Source organism: Lactuca serriola, chromosome 3 (assembly GCF_051521515.1).
Source record: "Lactuca serriola cultivar US96UC23 chromosome 3, Lser_US96UC23_V15, whole genome shotgun sequence".
Classification (NCBI taxonomy): Eukaryota; Viridiplantae; Streptophyta; class Magnoliopsida; order Asterales; family Asteraceae; genus Lactuca; species Lactuca serriola.
The window spans coordinates 105233197-105253138 of record NC_136410.1 but is presented as its reverse complement, the minus strand read 5'-3'; the positions used below and the strand labels follow the sequence as shown (position 1 = coordinate 105253138).

At 35.3% G+C, this 19942-nt stretch overlaps 1 protein-coding gene across 1 annotated transcript; it reads left to right on the top strand.

The window, feature by feature from the left end:
- Window positions 1-11116: 11116 nt before the first annotated feature.
- Window positions 11117-13512, top strand: LOC145092993 (uncharacterized). Its single transcript, XM_079031021.1, has one exon. It carries the CDS (start codon window positions 11353-11355, stop codon window positions 13291-13293), a length of 1941 nt encoding a protein of 646 aa, XP_078887147.1. The 5' UTR covers window positions 11117-11352; the 3' UTR covers window positions 13294-13512.
- Window positions 13513-19942: the final 6430 nt, after the last annotated feature.

Sequence of the window (19942 nt, the reverse complement as noted above, 5' to 3'; positions counted from 1 at the left end):
ATCCTGATCATGTTTATATTTTAGATAAAGCTGTATATGGGTTAAAACAAGCACCAAGAGCATGGTATGCAACTCTAACATCATTCTTGAAACAATCTAAATTTAAACAAGGTTCAGTTGATCCCAATTTATTTCGAAAGAAAATTGGAAATCATCTGATGCTTGTTCAAATTTATGTTGATGATATAATTTTTGGCTCAACTGACCCTGCTTTATCTAAAGAATTCGAAAATCTGATGAAAAGCAAATTTGAAATGAGTATGATGGGCAAAATTAATAACTTTCTGGGTTTGAATATTAGACAAAACAAGGAAGGCATATTCATTAATCAAGAGAAATATACGAAGAATTTGTTGGAAAAGTTTGGAATGACAAATAGCACAAGGTTACGAATATCAATGGCAACAGGCATAAAGCTAACTCCTTCGTTAGATAAATCTGCTGTTGACATTACTTTATATCGAAGCATGATTGGGTCTTTATTGTATTTAACTGCAAGTAGACCTGATATTATGTATTCTGTTTGTAATTGTGCAAGGTATCAATCAAATCCACGTGAACCACATCTCACAGCAGTAAAGAATATTTTCCGATATTTAAAAGGTACTACTTCGTTAGGATTATGGTATCCTTCGAAAACAGGGTTCTTTGTACAAGCTTATTCGGATGCGGATCTTGGAGGATGCAGTCTTGATCGTAAAAGCACAACTGGTGGGTGTCAATTGCTAGATGGAAAGCTGGTCAGCTGGCAATCGAAGAAGCAAACATGTGTTTCAATATCAACCGCTGAAGCTGAATATGCTGCTGCAGCTGCGTGTACATCACAAATAATTTGGATTCAAAGTCAATTAAGAGATTATGCAATTAATATGAAAAAGATTCATTTATATTGTGATTCACAAAGTGCAATAAGAATTTGTCATAATCATGTGCAGCATTCGAAGACTAAGCACATTGCTCTTCGATATCATTTCATCAAAGATCATGTTGAAGAAGGAAATATTGAAGTTCATTTTGTAAAAACAACAGACCAATTGGCAGATATTTTTACAAAGGCTTTGGATGAAAAATCGTTTCTTCGGATCTTAGCTGGATTGGGAATGATTGATGGAAATTCTCTTCAAACTGATAAAAGCGAAGAGTGATGGGTATGAATCATTTGGTATATGGACGGAAAGAATGATTCAGTGTTCAGAGGTTACTGTTCATGGTCAACGCTTTGAATGCTTCTCATTCGGAAGATTTACTTCTTATTGAAATAACATCAGAGATTACTGTTCAAGTCAACGGTTCGAATGCTTCGTATTTGTACACATTTCAATTAAGGTTAGATTTTTAGTTTGTTTAATTTTTTTTTACGAAAAACCTGAAAAATCAAAAATATTTTCTTTTATTGAAAAATCAAAAATCCAAAAAGATTTTGTTTCAGTTTGTCTTTATTTTTTCTGAAAAATTTCAAAAGTACCAAAAATATTTTTTATTTTTTTTTTTCGGTTTTAACATGTGTTGTGAATTTTTTCAAGCTTCAAATACGAAGGATTCATGCGTTTGGATTTGAAGGAAAGGTATGATCTCTATACATTTTGGATTAGTTAGGATGTCCCTAGAAGCATGCTGCTGCATGTTGTCTCAAGCCTCGAATGATTCTATGTATGGGAATTGAAAGCCTTGATGAAATTATCTCATGAAAATTTCTTCCCAACAAGGCTTGTATTTGCATAAATCAACAAGAGCTACCTTACTATTCTCAAATGAGTTAAGAGTTTTCTGTTTAGTCCATTATAACAGAGGTACCCTTCGATTCTTATCCAATCTTTTTAAACCAAATAATTCTTACATTCCACATATTCGAAGAAATTTGTCCTTGAAGTTTTTGATCAAACCATTCAAAACCTAGACAAATCACAACTCTGTGTTTATGATCTAATATCATGAGTCCGTGATAGAAGTGAAACCCAAAATCTTATAAACCTTAAGGAATTGACGGGGAACCATGTTCCAGATCTTATGAAGCTTTTGCTTCAGTACATTTTATACTCCAAATCTTATTCATTTCTTTTGAGTGATCTTAATCAAACATTCGAAAACTACGATGTTTGTTCCTAATAAGATCCGGCATAAATGTTTTTATGAATATGATTTCAGTGTGAGTATATTTTCAAAATCATAGTTACTTTAAATATCATTCGCAACCAAGTTGTCACTGACTACATTGATCATACAACTAATTTTGTTTACAATTCCTCACCTTATTTTAAGGTTGATATGTAACAAAATTTTCGAAGCCACCCCATGTGTCCAATAAAAGAAACCCTTCGAAACTTCTCTACAAGTTATCGATTGTAATTCACAGGAAACCACACAAGCTGTTAATTATCTCTCTTGATAATTTTCGAAGATATCTTTGCCTGGGATAATATTGTTTTTGTGTCAAACGAAATTGTTGACATCACAAGTTTTCAAAAAAAAAATTATTTGTTTCTCATCTAATTTCTTTTGGAACACAACACACACGAAATCCTTGAGGTTTGAGTAACACCAACTTAAACTGATGATTTCGAAATTCTGGCAAATGACTTCACTTTTTAAACCCCAAAGTGAAAGAGCCTGACCTCAATTCCGAAGGCATCTGACGGTTCTAATTCTTTTGGGGAATACCAAACAGTCCTATCTCTTGATGACGCATGGTGTATGATAAGCGTGTAAGGCGTGTTGACAGTTACGATTGTTACTTTTTGATGAGTACATTCCGGTTTTCAAGGTGCCATGTCAGCAAGCATTTAATGCATCCCGCTTCAAATTCAAAATTCTAGGGTTACATATAAAAGGGAAAATCAGAACTCCATAACACTTTACGCGATCAAAACTTTCAGAAACACAAAAACTCTCTGTGCAATTCATCTTCTTCATAAGTTCTTTTCTCCAATCATCTTCAATGGTGACTACTTCATCACCAACAACAGACGAGATCATCAGTGTTCTGATTCTGAAGATCCAGGGTTCCAACTACCAAGTCGAATCGGATTTGTCAAAATATCCGGAGGAACTTCATATGCTGGTGGTTGCTTTACAGAATTATGTTCTGTCTAAAGCAATGTTTGAATCATTTGTTGCTCCAATGTCCTGGTTGTCAAAAGCAGGTTCCACGACATCATACAACAAAGAGACTGGGTGTGTTGAATTCACAATGGTCACAGATACGAGAATTAGGGTCTCAAAGAGGTTGTTTTGCAAGATTTTGGGAATTCTGAATTCTGGCCCGTATGATGAACTTACTTCTTCGCAAGTGGTATATATGTTCAATGAGATGGGTCACCAACCTCCATTGACACGTATTAGTGACTTCAAGAAGTCGGGGTTACCAACAATTTGGAACTTTTTGTTTGACATTTTTCTTAGATGTCTTACTGGAAGAACTGTGGGGTTGGATAAAGGAAGGATGGAGGTCTACGCAATGGTAGCTGGGATATACTATGATTTACAGGTTGATTATTCTGAGCAGTTATGGACAGAGTTCATCACAAGTATTTCGAAGACCAGTGCCAAGCAGGGAATTTCTTGTGCAAGATATTGGAGTCTGATAGTCCAATATGTCTATCAGAAGGAGAAGATCGAAGTTCCTGATTACGAAGAGAAAGCTGTTTTCCACATGTACGGGAGTCCGAAGGAGGTACATGATGATCCGACTATCTTTACCACAGTTGCTCGCATTCCGGATGCAATGCTAAAGAAGGTGGATCCCACTAATAATGTGTTGGTGTCATACTTACAATCCATTGACACAACCGTTCTGACTGGAATATTACAAAAGGAAGAGAAGAAGAAGTCGTAGAAGTCAAAGAAGACAGAGGGTGACTCTTCGGAAAAAGGAGTAATGGCAGAACAAAAGAATTAGGAGCTGATTGTTTCATCTTGTAATGTTGAAGAGGTGTCTCCGGTTTTAACCTCAGTGGCTGATACACCGGTTATCGAAGCCTCTCCATCCAAAGAAACGATTCCTTCAAATACGGGGGTTTTTCGAAGAATAAAAATCAAGCGAAAATCTCAGTTGGTGAAGAAATCTCAGGTTACTCATCAAGGAGTTACTGTTCGAGAAATTCCAGCACCAGTGTCTCCATCTTCTAAGAAGCGAAGGGCTGAAGATATGGCGAAATTTTTAAAGAAAACCCAACATATCGAAGAAGTGGATCAAGTGCCTGAGACTCCAGAAGATGAAATTCCAAAAGAAGAAGAAATCCTTCAGTCTACAGAAATCTCGAAGCCTGCTGATATAAAGATCCTTGAACCAACGTCTTTACAACAGGTTACTTCAACAACTGATTCTCCAACATTTCAATCCATTATGGATCAACCTTTCACTACAATCTTCTCAACACAATCAACCGATCCACCAAATCCATCATCACCTGTTGCTGAAACAATGCCGATTGATGAGGAAACTAACAACGAAGGGTTTGGAGGAACATTCGAAGCTCTTTCCTTTGATAAAGCTGAAGAAGATTTTCCAGACCATATGCTGATGACGATGAAGCAGTTCAAGATATTGAATTCAAAATTGAATTCTATCTTGCAATCTCAAACGGATGTGGGAAGTGCTGGTGTCAATATCATGGAAGTTGATTGCTTAATGAAGGAAATGGAAAGTAGAGTGATTTCGAAGGCGTCAGGATTAATACGTGATTCTGAAAGCCGCATTCTTGAGAAGACTAATCAGACGGTTACGAAGGAGGTGAAAGATTTAAAGACGGTTACGAAGGAGCGTCATGTGCTCTTCGTACAGGAAGTTAAGAAGGTTCGCGAAGACGTTAATATGCAGATTCGTGAACTTCGTGAAGAAATGACAAAGGAAGTTCAGCATATTCAACAGGGGTATGAATCAGCACATCAGAAGATCGATATCATTTGTGATGCGGTTGTTCAATGTGTTAAGATGTTCGAACCAGTAAATCCTCAAATGATCTCTCTTTCAGCCACAGAAGAACAACATTTTGAAGAGTTGGTGAAGCTGCTGAAAGAACTCAAAGAAATATCTTCGAAATCATCTTCTCCGATTATCTCTCAAGAATTTCTTTCCCAGAAATTCGTTCATTTCGAAGCCATTCTTCAAAAACACCTTACTCCATTACTTTGAATTTCAAGCCTTTTGCCGAACGTATCAGATGCCCCACCTGCTGTCACAGGGGTGCAAGGGGGAGAAAAGGTTGTTCAAGCAAAGGCTGGGGAACATGAGAAGAAAACTGAAGATTCGAAGGTGGTAGGAAAGGTTTATCTTTCGAAAGTTGTGGTTAAACCAACAATAGTTTCAGCTGCTCCAGTCATTTCGACTGTGACTACAACTGTACCAATTTCAAGACCTATTACAAAAGGTATTGTAATTGAGAATGCAATTCCTTCGAATGTTTCTTCGTCAAAGAATGGAGCTCCTTCGAATGTTAAAGATAAAGGAAAAGGAGTCTTGGTTGAGAAGACTAACAAAGAGATAAAAGCTGAGGTGACAGCGGAAGTTGAAAGAATGAGGCATGTTGAAAGTATTATGCGCTAGAGAGCTCTTGAAGGTTCGAATGTTGACAAGGGAGACCCTTCGAAATTATTCAACTACGAAACTATTGAATTAAGGGTGATGTTCGATCACATGTACTCGTTTGAAAAGATTCCAAAGAAGAGTTTTGTGGTGACAAATACTGATTATGGTCAACTCGACTTTCCAATCAACGAGATGATGTTCGTCATGCCATAATTTAAAGCAGAGACAAAGTCTATGGATGTCGAAGAGGGAAAGAAGATGAAGATAAGATTTCATGCTGTGTTAGCAAAGGCTCAAGAAGAAGTTTGGTACTTGGAGAAGATTAAGAAGGTGATATCCATAAAAAGGGATGTTATTTTTGAAGGGAAGTTGCAAAATTTGAAATATGTTGTGACAAGAGCAAGTGGAAAGATACAAGAGTTCACTGTGGCGGACTTTCCATTGATGAACACTTACGATCTCATCAATATTGCTCTGATTCTTAAAGACAAGTCCTTCTCTTTTCTCCAAGAAACAAAACCAGATGTTTTCAGTCTTGGGTGTAGGCATATAAAGATTTTCTTGGAGAATTATTTCTAATGCCTAGCTCAAACTGATGTCGAACTTGCTACTGTCAAAGGCATCGGCATTACAGCACCAATGGCTCCTACGAAAAAGCAGGTTAAGTTGAAAAAGTACAAAGACGGAGAAATATGTCTAAAGCCATTGGGGATTGTCTTCGCTGGAAAAGATAAAGCTGGAAGAGCCAAGAGATTCTTGTTTCAAACCTCTGAAGTGGAAAGATATACAAACTCGCAATATACGAACTTAATTGTTCATATGAATCATTGCAAGAAGAATTCAGAAGGAGACAAGAAGGAGATAAAGAAAGTTATCTCTTGGTACATGGAAATCCGAAGAGTGTTGATGTATGTTGTTCAACTACTTACTTCATGAAGACTTCGACCTTTATTCCAAAGGGGGAGATTGTTAGGGTATAAATGTTGTAATAAGTCGAAGTGTTAGTTGTATGGTTACGAAGGATCTCTAATCTTCGTAAGTAGAGTCTTCGGATGTAATGTTATATTTACTAAGGCATTTTAATGAATAGTCTTAATGTCTAGTCCTTAGTATTTTGTTATGCTTTTGTACGCCTATAAATAGGAGACTGTACTAAGTGAGAACTTAACTTTTTACATATTCTTTACAGAGAATTCCTTTGTATTCTGTAAAATCAAAAGCATAATATGAGTTGATCAAAGATTATATTTACTCTCGTGTTCATCGTATTTCTTCTTTCTTAATTCTTACGTGAATTGATCTTTAAATCGATTTCAAATCACTTCAGGTCCTGCTTTGTGCTGAAGGCTAACATACCCTATGAACGTTCCGGGGAGACTGTAGGCCCACGTGGCAGACCAGTCATGCCGAAGGCTCGAGATAGATCCAGACAGACTGTAGGCCCGGTAGGGCGATCCAATCAGGCCGATGGCCCAGTATGCATGTTGATTGATTGATTATTACTGTTATGGTATTGTCAGTGTGGTGTTGGTATTTTGGGGGTAGCTCACTAAGCCCTCGGGCTTATAGTTTTCAGTTTACTGTTTCAGGTATTTCAGGAGACCGTGGAAAGGCGAAGGCGTGACCGTATCGCTCTTCATCCTTATGTTATGATTTTTGGGACACTCTGATGGAAAATGATTTGAAAACATTTTGTAAACAATACTATATGGTTTTTATTTATGATTTGAAAAAATTTAAATTTGGTGTGAATTTTATGGATGTTACAATTTAAGGTTTTTATTTTATTTATCTAAGACATGCAAGAATCGGATTTTGGTAGAATTCAAATCAAATATCATGAAAAATAACCACACAAATCAGATTAGGCAAAAAGTCCCAAAATTCTGGTTTTTAGCTAAACTCACATCATGACAGAGGCTGTGTCACGTCGTGAGAGTAGATTAACGAAAAAAAGTTTTCTTCGATTCAACTCATATACTTTCAATGTTAGACAACCAGATATATGTGATACCACTGATGGAATTTTTAGGTTACAACAATATGCACAATGCAGAAAATCACTTCACAACTAAGATGGGCACATGTAACCTAAAATGATCTATGTCTCAACACATTGAAGGCAACATACAAGAATAACAAAAACTCTCATGAACCCTAGCTAAGTCGAAAACATGGAATTAGGATTTACATACCTTTAAATTTATTATAGCAAATAAATCTCTTGATTCATTCCTTTACGCTTCAGAAAGCTAGCACCAAAAGTTTAGTGTCTCCAATGGCTTGTACCCAAACCTTAACAACTAGAAGACAAGAGGAGAGAGGATGAGACAGGAAAATTTCAACTATCCTTCTAGTAGGTGTGTTGGACGGACATAAGTACCCAAGGGTCTTATTTATAGCTAATAGAAAACTCTCGAAACCTTAATCTTGAATATAATAATAATATTTCAAATTCAGATGGTTATCCAATTTCCTTATCTTCAGGAGGCTTCTAGAAACCCTAATTGGGTCTCCTCAAAACTGTCCCATCAAAGAAGATTCTGGAACCCTTCCTTGTTCAACTCTTGAATAATTATAACTTAAGTCCTTACACTTTTAATTCATTCTAATTAACCCAGAATTAATCAAAATTAATTCTAATTAATTCTTAATTAATTATTACTATTTCCAATTAACATATCAATCATAATATATTAATAAATTATTCTCTCTCTTTAAATGTTATTCTGTTCGGTTACTAGTTATGAGGACAATCCGAAAAAGACTTTCATTCTAATTACAAATATATAACAATTTAGTTATAAATTTAGACACATTAATCCAATAGCCACATCATGACATGAACATATGACATCCAAAGATATTATATCATATGAAGAGTTTTGTACAAAAAGTTTAGTTAAACATGAATTAGATTTAGTAATTAATGGGTTTGAAATTTTTGGAGTACTTCAAAAAGTTGACGCAATTTAACCTATCTTTACTATACTTATATATTTACTATATTTAGGTAGTTATTTAAAAAAACACACAAATGAATAATACCTTTTTAACAACCAAATATCAAAATATTTTAGAAACACTTTAATCTTGTACAAAACTCTTCATTCGATATAATCTTTTTTTTTTGTTAATTTTAAAATCTTAAATGACTATACTTGAGACTTGTATATTATACAAGTTTATTAAAAAGAAATAAAAATAGAATAACAAAATCAGTTAGATGTATTTTTTTAAACTAGCAAATATAAATATATAATCTACACCTAAACTAACATTTAATTCCACCTATGTCCACGACAGGACTTGAACCCTCGACTTCAAGAAGGGAAGACACTACCTGATACTGTTGGACTAGAAACCCTTTGATAAATAGATGCATGATATGAGTGACTTAATCTTTAATTTTAAGAAATTTGAAATAAGAAGGAAAAAAGCCGAATGTAGAGCATTTATTATGCAATTTTATAGAATAATTTAGCATATATATATATATATATATATATATATATATATATATATATATATATATATATATATATATATATATATATATATATATATATATATATATATATGAATTTTAAACTAAGAAAACATATGAAAAGGACAAATGAAAAAACTAATTAAAAGAAAAATATGTATCAAAATCAATAAAACATAACATTAAGCCGAATGTAGAGCATTTATTATGCAATTTTATAGAATAATTTAGCATATATATATATATATATATATATATATATATATATATATATATATATATATATATATATATATATATATATATATATATATATATATATATATATATGAATTTTAAACTAAGAAAACATATGAAAAGGACAAATGAAAAAACTAATTAAAAGAAAAATATGTATCAAAATCAATAAAACATAACATTTAAAAAAGACAAAACTGCAAAAATTGGTCTCTATAGTATTCAAAAAAACTTTGGATAAGGTCCAAAAAGTTTCCAACTTTTATGGATGGTCCAAAATCAAGGTTTTTCTTTAGTTTTGGTCATGAAAATATTGAAATGTCTATTTTACCCGTATTATTTCTTTTTTCCATTTTTTATTGAGTTTAGTATTTAAAAAATTATGAAAAAATAAAAAATAAAAAAATATCACCCTACCCCTCTCCACGACTCCACCCACTGTACCCCCTTCTCCCCCTTCTATCTCTCTCTCTATCTCTCCCTCTCTCTCTCTCTTCTTCGTCTTCTTCTTCTTCTTCACTTGCAAATTAAAAAAAAAAGAGCAACCCATAACCCCATCATTCTTCCATTTGACTTTCTCTTTGCCCCTCTCTTCCTCTCTCATACAAAACCTGCAACTCAAGAAAAAATTCAAAACAAAAAATTTGTATGTGTGTGCGCTTCGTTAGAAACCAAGATCTCCGGCGAACACCAAAACTCCGATGAGCACCATAACTCCAAGATCGTCGTTGCAATCTTCCCCTCTCCCTTTCACATGCAAAATCTTACTTTAACCTGCATCATCTTCCATTTCTCTATCGACATATTCCTGATTCAAAACGCATATACACTAACGAACACACACATAGATACACACACATACACATACTCTACAATCAATTTGCAGGTTTGAATATTAACTTTACAAGCCCTAGATTTGTAATATCCATGTCAGTAAACCCTAGAATTTACAAGACCTGTGTTGAATCGATTCAAATCGATTCATCTGGTTCAGTTGGACCTTGAACCTGTGATTGAATGGTAAGACTTCCATGTCTCTCCTATCTTCTTCTTGACCAAGAAACCCATCCAGATTAATCAGATGAAAAGATTCAGAATCTGGTCCATCAATAATGCCTTCATAGATTAAATCGATTTGAGCATGAGATGAATTGGTTTATCTGGGTTCAGAATCGCCGCCAAATTCAAATCGGAAAGATGGAATAAAGCCAACACCCACACTCATGGATTGAATCGATTCTGGTGAATTATGGCATTCGAGAGCTAATTAGGATAAATTACGAACCAATGGGGCTGTAGCTGTGGCCGAAGATGGTGCCGATGACCACGAGTTTAGAGGATCATAGTGGTGTCATTGGGTTTAAGGAGGAGCATACGGAAGGAGAGGAAGAGTTTGAGTCGTGATCTTCTTGGTCATCAGAGAGAGAGAGAGAGAGAGAGAGAGAGAGAGAGAGAGAGAGAGAGAGAGAGAGAGAGAGAGAGAGAAGTGGGTCCATTCTTTTCTTTTCTATTTTTAATTGATAAAAGATTCAAATAAAAATACAAAAAATACAGAAAGGAAAATAGAAGGGTAAAATCGTCCTTTCAGGCTTCCCTAGGACCAAAAACACATAAATTTCTTAATTTTAGGACTAAAACCACCGAAAATATTCGATTTTGGACATTCCATGTAAGCCGAAATCTTTTTGGACCATATCCACAGATTTCTATAAACCACAAGGACCAATTTTACAGTTTTGTCTTTAAATATATATATATATATATATATATATATATATATATATATATATATATATATATTTTTTTTTTTCACTAAAACATAGGCTATAAATAAAGTTTAATGATAATTGTAGAAAGGGAAGGTGGCTTTTGAGTTCTTGAGTTTTTGACTTTTTGACTTTGTGACTACTCCAAACACACCTGTGTCACCAACAACTCAATTTTCATTTGTCCAATATTTCTTTCCAGCTCTCTTCATAGATTCGCGCAAACTGCTAAACCTTTAAATTAATGCCCGTTTACTCTTGATTTCCGGCGACCGGAATCTCAAAATTTCCGTTTGTTCACAAGATTCAGCTGTGCGTGGTTACACCGGTGATTGATTATGGCGGATATAGTGAAACAGATCCTCACAAGACCGATCCAGTTAGCGGATCAAGTCATAAAATCTGCAGATGAAGCCTGCATCAACAAACAAGACTGCTCTGAACTCAAATCCAAAACTGAAAAGCTCGCTGGACTCCTCCGACAAGCTGCTCGTGCCAGCAGCGATCTGTACGAACGTCCGACCAAACGTATAATCGATGATACAGAACAAGTGCTTGATAAAGCACTATCTCTAGTGCTTAAATGCCGGAATAACGGAATCGTCAAGCGTGTTTTCACTATCATCCCCGCTGCTGCCTTCCGAAAGATGTCGTCTCAACTCGAGAACTCAATCGGCGACGTTTCGTGGCTCCTCCGTGTCTCCGCGCCCAATAATTCCACCGATGAATACCTAGGTCTACCTCCTATAGCAGCTAACGAACCGATTTTGTGTCTGATTTGGGAACAGATCGCTATTTTATACACCGGAACCCTAGATGACCGGTCCGACGCTGCGGCGTCGCTTGTCTCGCTGGCGCGTGATAACGATCGTTACGGGAAGTTGATAATCGAAGAAGGCGGAGTCAATCCGTTGCTGAAATTGGTGAAAGAGGGGAAATTAGAAGGTCAAGAGAATGCGGCGTCAGCAATCGGATTACTAGGTCGAGATCCGGAAAGCGTTGAACACATGATTCACGCCGGTGTATGCTCCGTTTTCGTCAAAATCCTCAAAGAAGGTCCGATGAAGGTGCAAGCCGTCGTCGCCTGGGCTGTTGCAGAGCTCATTTCACATTACCCTAAATGTCAAGATCTCTTCGCACAGCATAACATTGTGAGATTACTGGTTGGGCATTTGGCATTTGAAACAGTGGAAGAACACAGTAAGTACGCTATTACCAGTAATAAACCAACTTCGATTCATGCTGTTCTTCTTGCTAGCAATAACACTACCAACAACTCCAATGGCTTCAACACGAATCAAACCAACAAAACAGATGAAGATGATAAGACTCGAGTTTCTCATCCTACTGGTCCTAACAGTCAACAACCATTCAGGATGCATAGTGTTGTAGCCAGTACAATGGCGATGAAGAACGGGAATCAGAAAACCGAAACGGTAATCAAGAAGCAAACTCATCATCATCATCACCCAAGCGTCTCATTATCCACCAACAGTTTACATAAAGGAAGAGAGTTAGAAGATCCTGCAACAAAAGCTTACATGAAAGCCATGGCAGCAAAAGCACTCTGGCATCTCGCCATAGGAAACTCCGCCATTTGTAGAAGCATAACAGAATCAAGAGCTTTACTTTGTTTCGCTGTTCTCTTAGAAAAAGGTCCAGAAGACGTCCAATACAACTCTGCAATGGCGCTAATGGAGATCACAAGTGTAGCAGAACAAGATTCCGAACTGAGAAGATCCGCTTTCAAACCAAACGCTCCCGCTTGCAAAGCTGTAATCGAACAACTCCTAAAAATCATAGAAAAAGCAGACTCAAAACTTCTTCTTCCATGTATAAACGCCATCGGAAACTTAGCAAGAACATTTCGTGCAACCGAATCACAAATGATTCAACCCCTGGTTCAACTTCTTGACGAAAGAGAAGCTGAGATAACAAAAGCAGCAGCCATAGCTTTAACAAGATTCGCATGTTCAGAAAACTACCTCCATCTTGATCATTCAAAAGCGATTATCAGTCATGGAGGAGCTAAACATTTGGTTCAGTTAGTCTACTTTGGGGAACAAATGGTTCAAACCCCTGCTTTGGTGTTGTTATGCTACATTGCGCTTCATGTTCCAGATAGCGAAGATCTTGCAAAAGCTGAAGTTCTTACTGTTCTTGAATGGGCTTCCAAGCAATCTTTACTGATTCAAGATGAAATGGTGGAGTCTCTTTTACAGAACTCCAAAGGTAGGTTGGAACTCTATCAATCTCGTGGGTCCAGGGGTTTTCATTAAAAGATTATTTTCATAAATTTATTGTTTGAAAAATGAAAAATGTTTTCTTTTCAATTTTGGGGTTTTAACTTTATTTCCTATACATATATTTATATATATATTAATATTAATGTTTGTTGTTATTGTGGAGTGTAAATGAGATTTGTTGTTTTAGAGAAAAGAAATTGTAATCAAACTTGTTATTCTTTTGGTATATTAAAAGTGGTATCTTTGCTTTTTTTTTTTTTTTGGCTTAAAAATTAATGACTTAATGATTAAGTCAAATGACATGACTTAATTTATTAAGACACTTTATCGTTATCTATAGATAGAAATAAAAGTGAAAAAGAAAAAGAAAAAGAAAAAGAAAATATTGGGTGTGTGATGATGAAAAGGATTGAGAACATCTTTGAAAAAAAAAATTGAAATAAAATATTAAGGAAAATTTGTGGCAATTTTACGTGATTAGATTCCCTTGATCTATATTTCTTCTATTCATTGCACATGGCATCGATGATTAAAACGGTTCTTGATTTTTGTTATTATTTTCGTTAAGTTTAGTTTGATTCGTTTTTATTATTGTCTACTATTTTGCTTCGATTTCGAGTAATCCATCTATTTTATTTGATGTAATTGAATTCATGTTAAAATACCACTTAAAATGATTTTAAAATTAATAAGAAAAAAAAAACTGAGCTTTAAAAAAATATATATATGTTAAAAAAATCAAGTTAAAGAAAAAATGGTTTAAAAGTAATAGCTTAAAAGAAAGAAATACAATGAATGCAAAAGGAAATATAGGTTCTTTGATTAGTTGACATATTAAATCGAAATGTGTTTGTAAGTTGTAACTGACTCTTTGTTTTCACTAAAGTGATAAGTCACGATTCTTTAAGTTGACAAATGACAATCATAATTATTGATATCTTTTAAATATATTTTGTTTCTTTTGACGTATCAAAATTTACTACCTTTATTTAATAAAACAAGATTATCATAAAACTTTATGCTTGGCTATTTTCAAAAGATTTTATACAAATTAACTAATTTATCATATTATTATATATATTAAAACAAATATTCCTAATTACACTTTACAGTTTTTATACATTTGCCTCAAAAAATTTCTGTTTGATATTTGGGCACAAGGGGGCTTGGAATGGTATTTTTTTTGTTTCACACTTTTCGCACAAGGGTTTTCTATTTTAGATTTTAGCCACAGGACTTTTTTATTTCAGATTTTGGCCACATGACTTTCCTATGTTGGCACTTTCCACCCCCTACTTTGTACAACGATGCTTTCCAAACCTCTAGTTTGTAAAATATCAGTTTCAGACAAATCCGGCAAATTTGGACAACAACATTTTCCACATTTTTACCTTTCGTACATCGTTTTGTAAAAATTAACTCTACTCCTACACCGTATATTTTATTTTTAAAACATGTTTACATCCACGAAAAAAGGACTATAGAATAAAGTTAAACACTAAATCAAATTACTCTCCCTCCTCCAACCCCCACAAACGGTGCCCATAGTAAGCAAAATCTCGCATGCGTCCCAAGAAGATTTTATAAAATGTTAGAAAATTCTTTACATTATTTGTTTCTTTTTGGGCATGTGTTGTATATTAAAAGAAATATTATTTGACAGTAGTATTAAAATAAATATTTTATTATCGTATAAATTTAAAATCAAAGATTAAAATGAAACAAAATAATAAGAATTTGAGATTTAAGTATAATTAAGATGTGAAATAAAAAAATTATTGAACGAAGAATATCAATTATACATACGGGTGCAAACGAGTCAAGCTAATCGTAAGCTACTTGAGATCGGCTCGTTAAAAGCTTGACTCAAACCCGATTTTAAACGAGGCCGGACCGAGTTCGAGCTTAATATTAAACTTGTTTATTAAACAAGCTTGAGCTCGAGCCTTTGTCACTAAGCTTGATTAGAATCGCGAGCCTAAACAAACTTATATATAATATAGTTTATTATTATTTTTATATATTAAAAAAACATATTTGGGGAATTAAGGATTTAGGGTATTAGTAAACGAGCTTCTTAATGAACTCTACTCGAGCTTAAGCTTATTTAGGCATGCTAGAAAAAAAAAACGAGTCGAGCTCGAGCCCGATCTAAGCTTATATAATTCTTTACGAGCTCGAGCTGAGCTCAGTATAATAAAGCACGAATCTAGCCGAACTCGAGCTCGAGCCTCATATAACTTAAACGAGCCTTAGTCGAGTTTGGTCAAGCTCGAGCTCGACTTGGCTCGTTTCCACCCTTAATTGTACAAAATTGAAAACACAAAAATTATATATTAAATCTAAATAATATTGCCAAAAAAAACTATGATCCACATTGACTATTTATTTATTTATTTGTTTATTTTTTTTTCCTGTTAACAAATAGATCATTACCTATAATTCCTCCAATATAATGGTAGAGATGTGTATGGAACAGTTTTGTTCATTTATAGTTAATGAATTTAATGTTTATTGGATATTGGTTAATATTTGTTCATGTTAGTAGATTTAATCATATCAGTCAATGATTTTGGTTTATAGTTAATATTAATTGTCCATGATAATTAAAATGATATTAAATTAAAAGTATATTGAGAAAGAAAATAAAAAAAATGAATATATATTATGGTAGTCTATTACATAAACATCCAGCTAATAGACTACAAATTAATGAACTCAGCAAATTAAAATATCTAACAAAACATTACATTGATAGTGTTTCTATTAGCAAAGCTTTATGAAATGTGATGTTCAAACTACTGTGGCATTCCAGAGAAAATTCATGAAATAATCAAAATTGAGGTGGTGTTTTAAGCATTTAACCAATAAAATTTGAGTTTTGTAGAATGACCATGAGATCCGTAGCAAGGGCTCTGCGGATCACTTTAAACCTCTAAGAAACAATGAATGGTACCAAAGAATTGACGTGACATCACTAAAAGACAAAAAAATATGGTGGGTATCATGGTTCCGCATAGGTGGCTCTGCGGATACATTTAACCCTATGTGGAAGTTTAAATTCTCTAAGGAAATGGTAGTTGCACATCTCTGACAGATTCGCAGAGCCGTCTCTACGGATCCTTGCAACACCTTTGCGGAATTGTTGATTTCTTTGTGGATCCCACCATATTTTTTTTGTCTTTTAGTGATGCCACGTCAATTCCTTGGTACTATAATCGTTAATCAGTGGTTTAAAGCAATTCGTATAACCCTCTCTGCGGATGTCGTGGTTATTTTCCAAAACTCAAATTTTATTGGTTAAATGCTTAAAACACCCCTTCAATTTTGGTTATTTCATGAATTTTCTCTTCCATTAAACCTTTTAAATTTACAAATTTGAAACATATAGACTCGATATGCAAAGTGATAAAGTGCAAACATTTATCCTGAACCAAACAGATCTCCACCATAGAAGTTTATAAAAATCAGAGGATTAGTTGATTTTTGTATGGTTATAAATGGGCTTGTACATTAATGATATATCTATAATTTGTAATTATATAACAAAATATAATTTTATCGAACCTATAATTTCTAATTTATATAAATACATATAATTTTGTCGGTGCGGTTAATAATGGGTTGGTTACTCTATACAACCAAAAATGAACAATTTTTTATACGTTATCAAATGGTTTGATTGTAACGTCCCAAAATATGACTAAAAATTTCATTTTAAATTTAAATAAAACAGTATTCCAAAGCACTATCCATACAACTCCAAATGAAAATAAATGTATGAAACATCATATCAATAAAAGTAATATCCCAAAAGCAGAAACCATGTGGTGTGTGCAATGTAGTCATCCCGAGCTCTTCCCCATGAAGTCGGAAGTCCCTGAAACATAACTGAAAACCGTAAGTAGAAAGCTTAGTGTGTTCCCCAAGATACCACATACCAAAAATAAAACACATAACGGGCCCCGCCCAATGAGTATAACGGGCCCCGCCCACATACAATTCATACTACATAACAAGTAATAACATACAAGATAATCATCGGGTCTCGCCCAGTAAACATATAAACACATACACATACTATTGTCACACATACAATGAGTATTCTAACATATCAGATCATGGGTCAGCATTGGTGCCTTTGACCTGCTATACATGGTGAGGAAACTCACCTCGACTGCTGGATCTCACAGGAAAATCATTGGCTGCTAATCTGACGAATCCCCGAGCTATCATTATAAAATAACACCTAATTAAAATTTGGGTCTCAAACCATGATCAACAATCCATACTAGCGGGTAAAAATACCACTTTACCCCTTGCATAGTTTGGTCCAAGACTAAGGCCCAAACTCCCCATTTACAAGGACCAAAACCAAGTAATCATACAAAGTCCATCTATGGCCCAATTTTCCAAATTAGGCCCAAACCCTTTTCATGGGCCTTACCTGTAACATCCTGTTTCAGATCGTCCGTGATTAGGGTTCGTGGGCTGCAAACCGGGTATGAGGAGGTCTTGGGGTTGCGACGAGTTGCTAGAAGCGTATGGCATCTCGTCACTTTTCCGTAGGTATGAGGTTCATGGGAATCGAGGTTACATCGAGGAAGCGTTGGAAGTTTGAAGTTGTGGAAGGATAAGTCCCTTATTTGAGAAAGGTGACAACTGAGTACATTGGGCGTACATATGTGTACCCTTAGCGTACTCATGAGCGTGATTTTTAAGTGGATCCACCTAGTATGTTGGGCGTACTAGGAACAGAGTGGAAACCCTAACTTTGGATGTGTCCCTATATAAAGAATGAGATGGTCTCATTCCTGGCCACCATCCTCAGTCAATAAAACCTCTAAAACCCTAACCCTCCGTTCATGAAGCTTGTGAGTGAATTTGAGAGCCTTAAGTGATTTTGTGTGATCTTGGAGTAAAGAAGGAGCCTTGGAGAAGAAGGAGTGAGAAGTCCAGGCCTTGGATCTGAGCATGTCTGAGTTGGAAGCTTCATTTGAAGGTATACAGCTCAAAGCTTTTCCCATCCTTTTGTTTTGTGCATAATATGGTCCATTTTAGGGTTTTTGATCCCAAAGCTTGAGGATTTATGAGTTGTTGCACTCCAGAGTTTAATATCTGTCCTTTTAAGTGTTTATAGTAGAGAGAATCCATAAAGATGAGGTTTTGAATGTGAGAATCAACCCATGCATGAGATATGAGTATTTTGAGTTAAGAGAGTAAGAGTTTTATGTGTTGTGACCAAATCATCCATGCAAAGGCTTAAAGTCATTGACTTTATGGAGTAAGAGATATTAGGGAGTCAAGATTTGAGAAATGAGCTAAGGTCTTAACGGGATAAGACCAAGGGAGTGGAGTTAAGCAAAACTGAGTGTACGCCCAACGTAAGATCCAGTACGCCCTGTGTATTGGTTTGGTGTCCCCGATCAGTTCATGCATGCGCGAGTACGCCGAGTGTACCAAGAGAGGTACGCCGAGCGTAACCTCACTGTGGGCCTTTGGAAAAAGTATCATTTTGGGCCTTGAGTGTTGGGCTTGTTGCTATAGATTCTTGGACCAGAGGATTATATATATGTGCTTTGGGCTTGCCATTAGATGTGAGAGTTGGGCCTCGGGAGAGCCCATTTATTATTGGGCCTTGGTAGGCCCAATGGGTTTAGGTCATTGATGGGCTGGTTAGTGGGCTACATTTAGTCCTAATGAGTGAGAGTTTGCCCTTAGTTCCTAATTGGGATAATTGTGGGTTTGGCACAGAGTTAGAGGTCGGTGTGTGGCAGCAACATTTATAGAGGTTGTTCATCATCCAAGGTGAGTCTTCTCATTATACTTTACCATGAGTGGTATTCTGTGTGATAGAGATGTCTTATGTGCTTATATGTGTATCGTGATATCGTGCATTATTTCTTTGTGATTTATGCTGTGTATTACTTAGAGTTTAAAGAGTTAGGATCGGAGGATCCACAGAGTTAGGACCAGAGGGTCTATCAGAGATGTGGGACTGGAGGGTCCCACTGAGACACATTGTCCGGAGGGTCTTACAGAATTATAGCCTCGAGTGGCTAATGTGTTGTATGTGGTATTTTGGGGAACTCACTAAGCTTCGTGCTTACCGTTTTATGTGTTATGTGTTTCAGGTTCTTACCGGGATCGCAGGAAGGCACTAGCTTGATTGTACACACCAGAGAAGGAGTTATGTTCGAGGATGCTGTATTATTAATTAAATAATTACAAAGATGTGTTTTGTAAATTAAATAAATGGGGATTTGTGAAATGTGTTACGAGAATTATGCGATTTATAAATGAAAATTTTGTTTTGAAAATTTACGGTGTTACAAGTTGGTATCAGAGCCCTGGTTTGAGGGATTCGGATGCACCTTCGGGTAAATCTGAACTCAAACTAAGGATTTGAGAGAAATTTTCAAAGGAAATGATTTTTCTAAAATGAGCAAGATTTTCTAAGAGAAAAACGAGAAGGAGCAGTGTGTACAATCAGCCAGAGCCCGAACTGTGATTTCCCAAAATACCCTACTTTTGTGTTATGAGATATTTTTGTGATATTATGCATGATAGAGGATAGTCTAGGTATTTTACATTTTAGGACTAGAGTGGCATGATTTGTGATGCCTTAGCCTAGGAGTTGCTGTTATTTGTGATGTGGTTTTGAGTATGTGCTGAGTAAGAG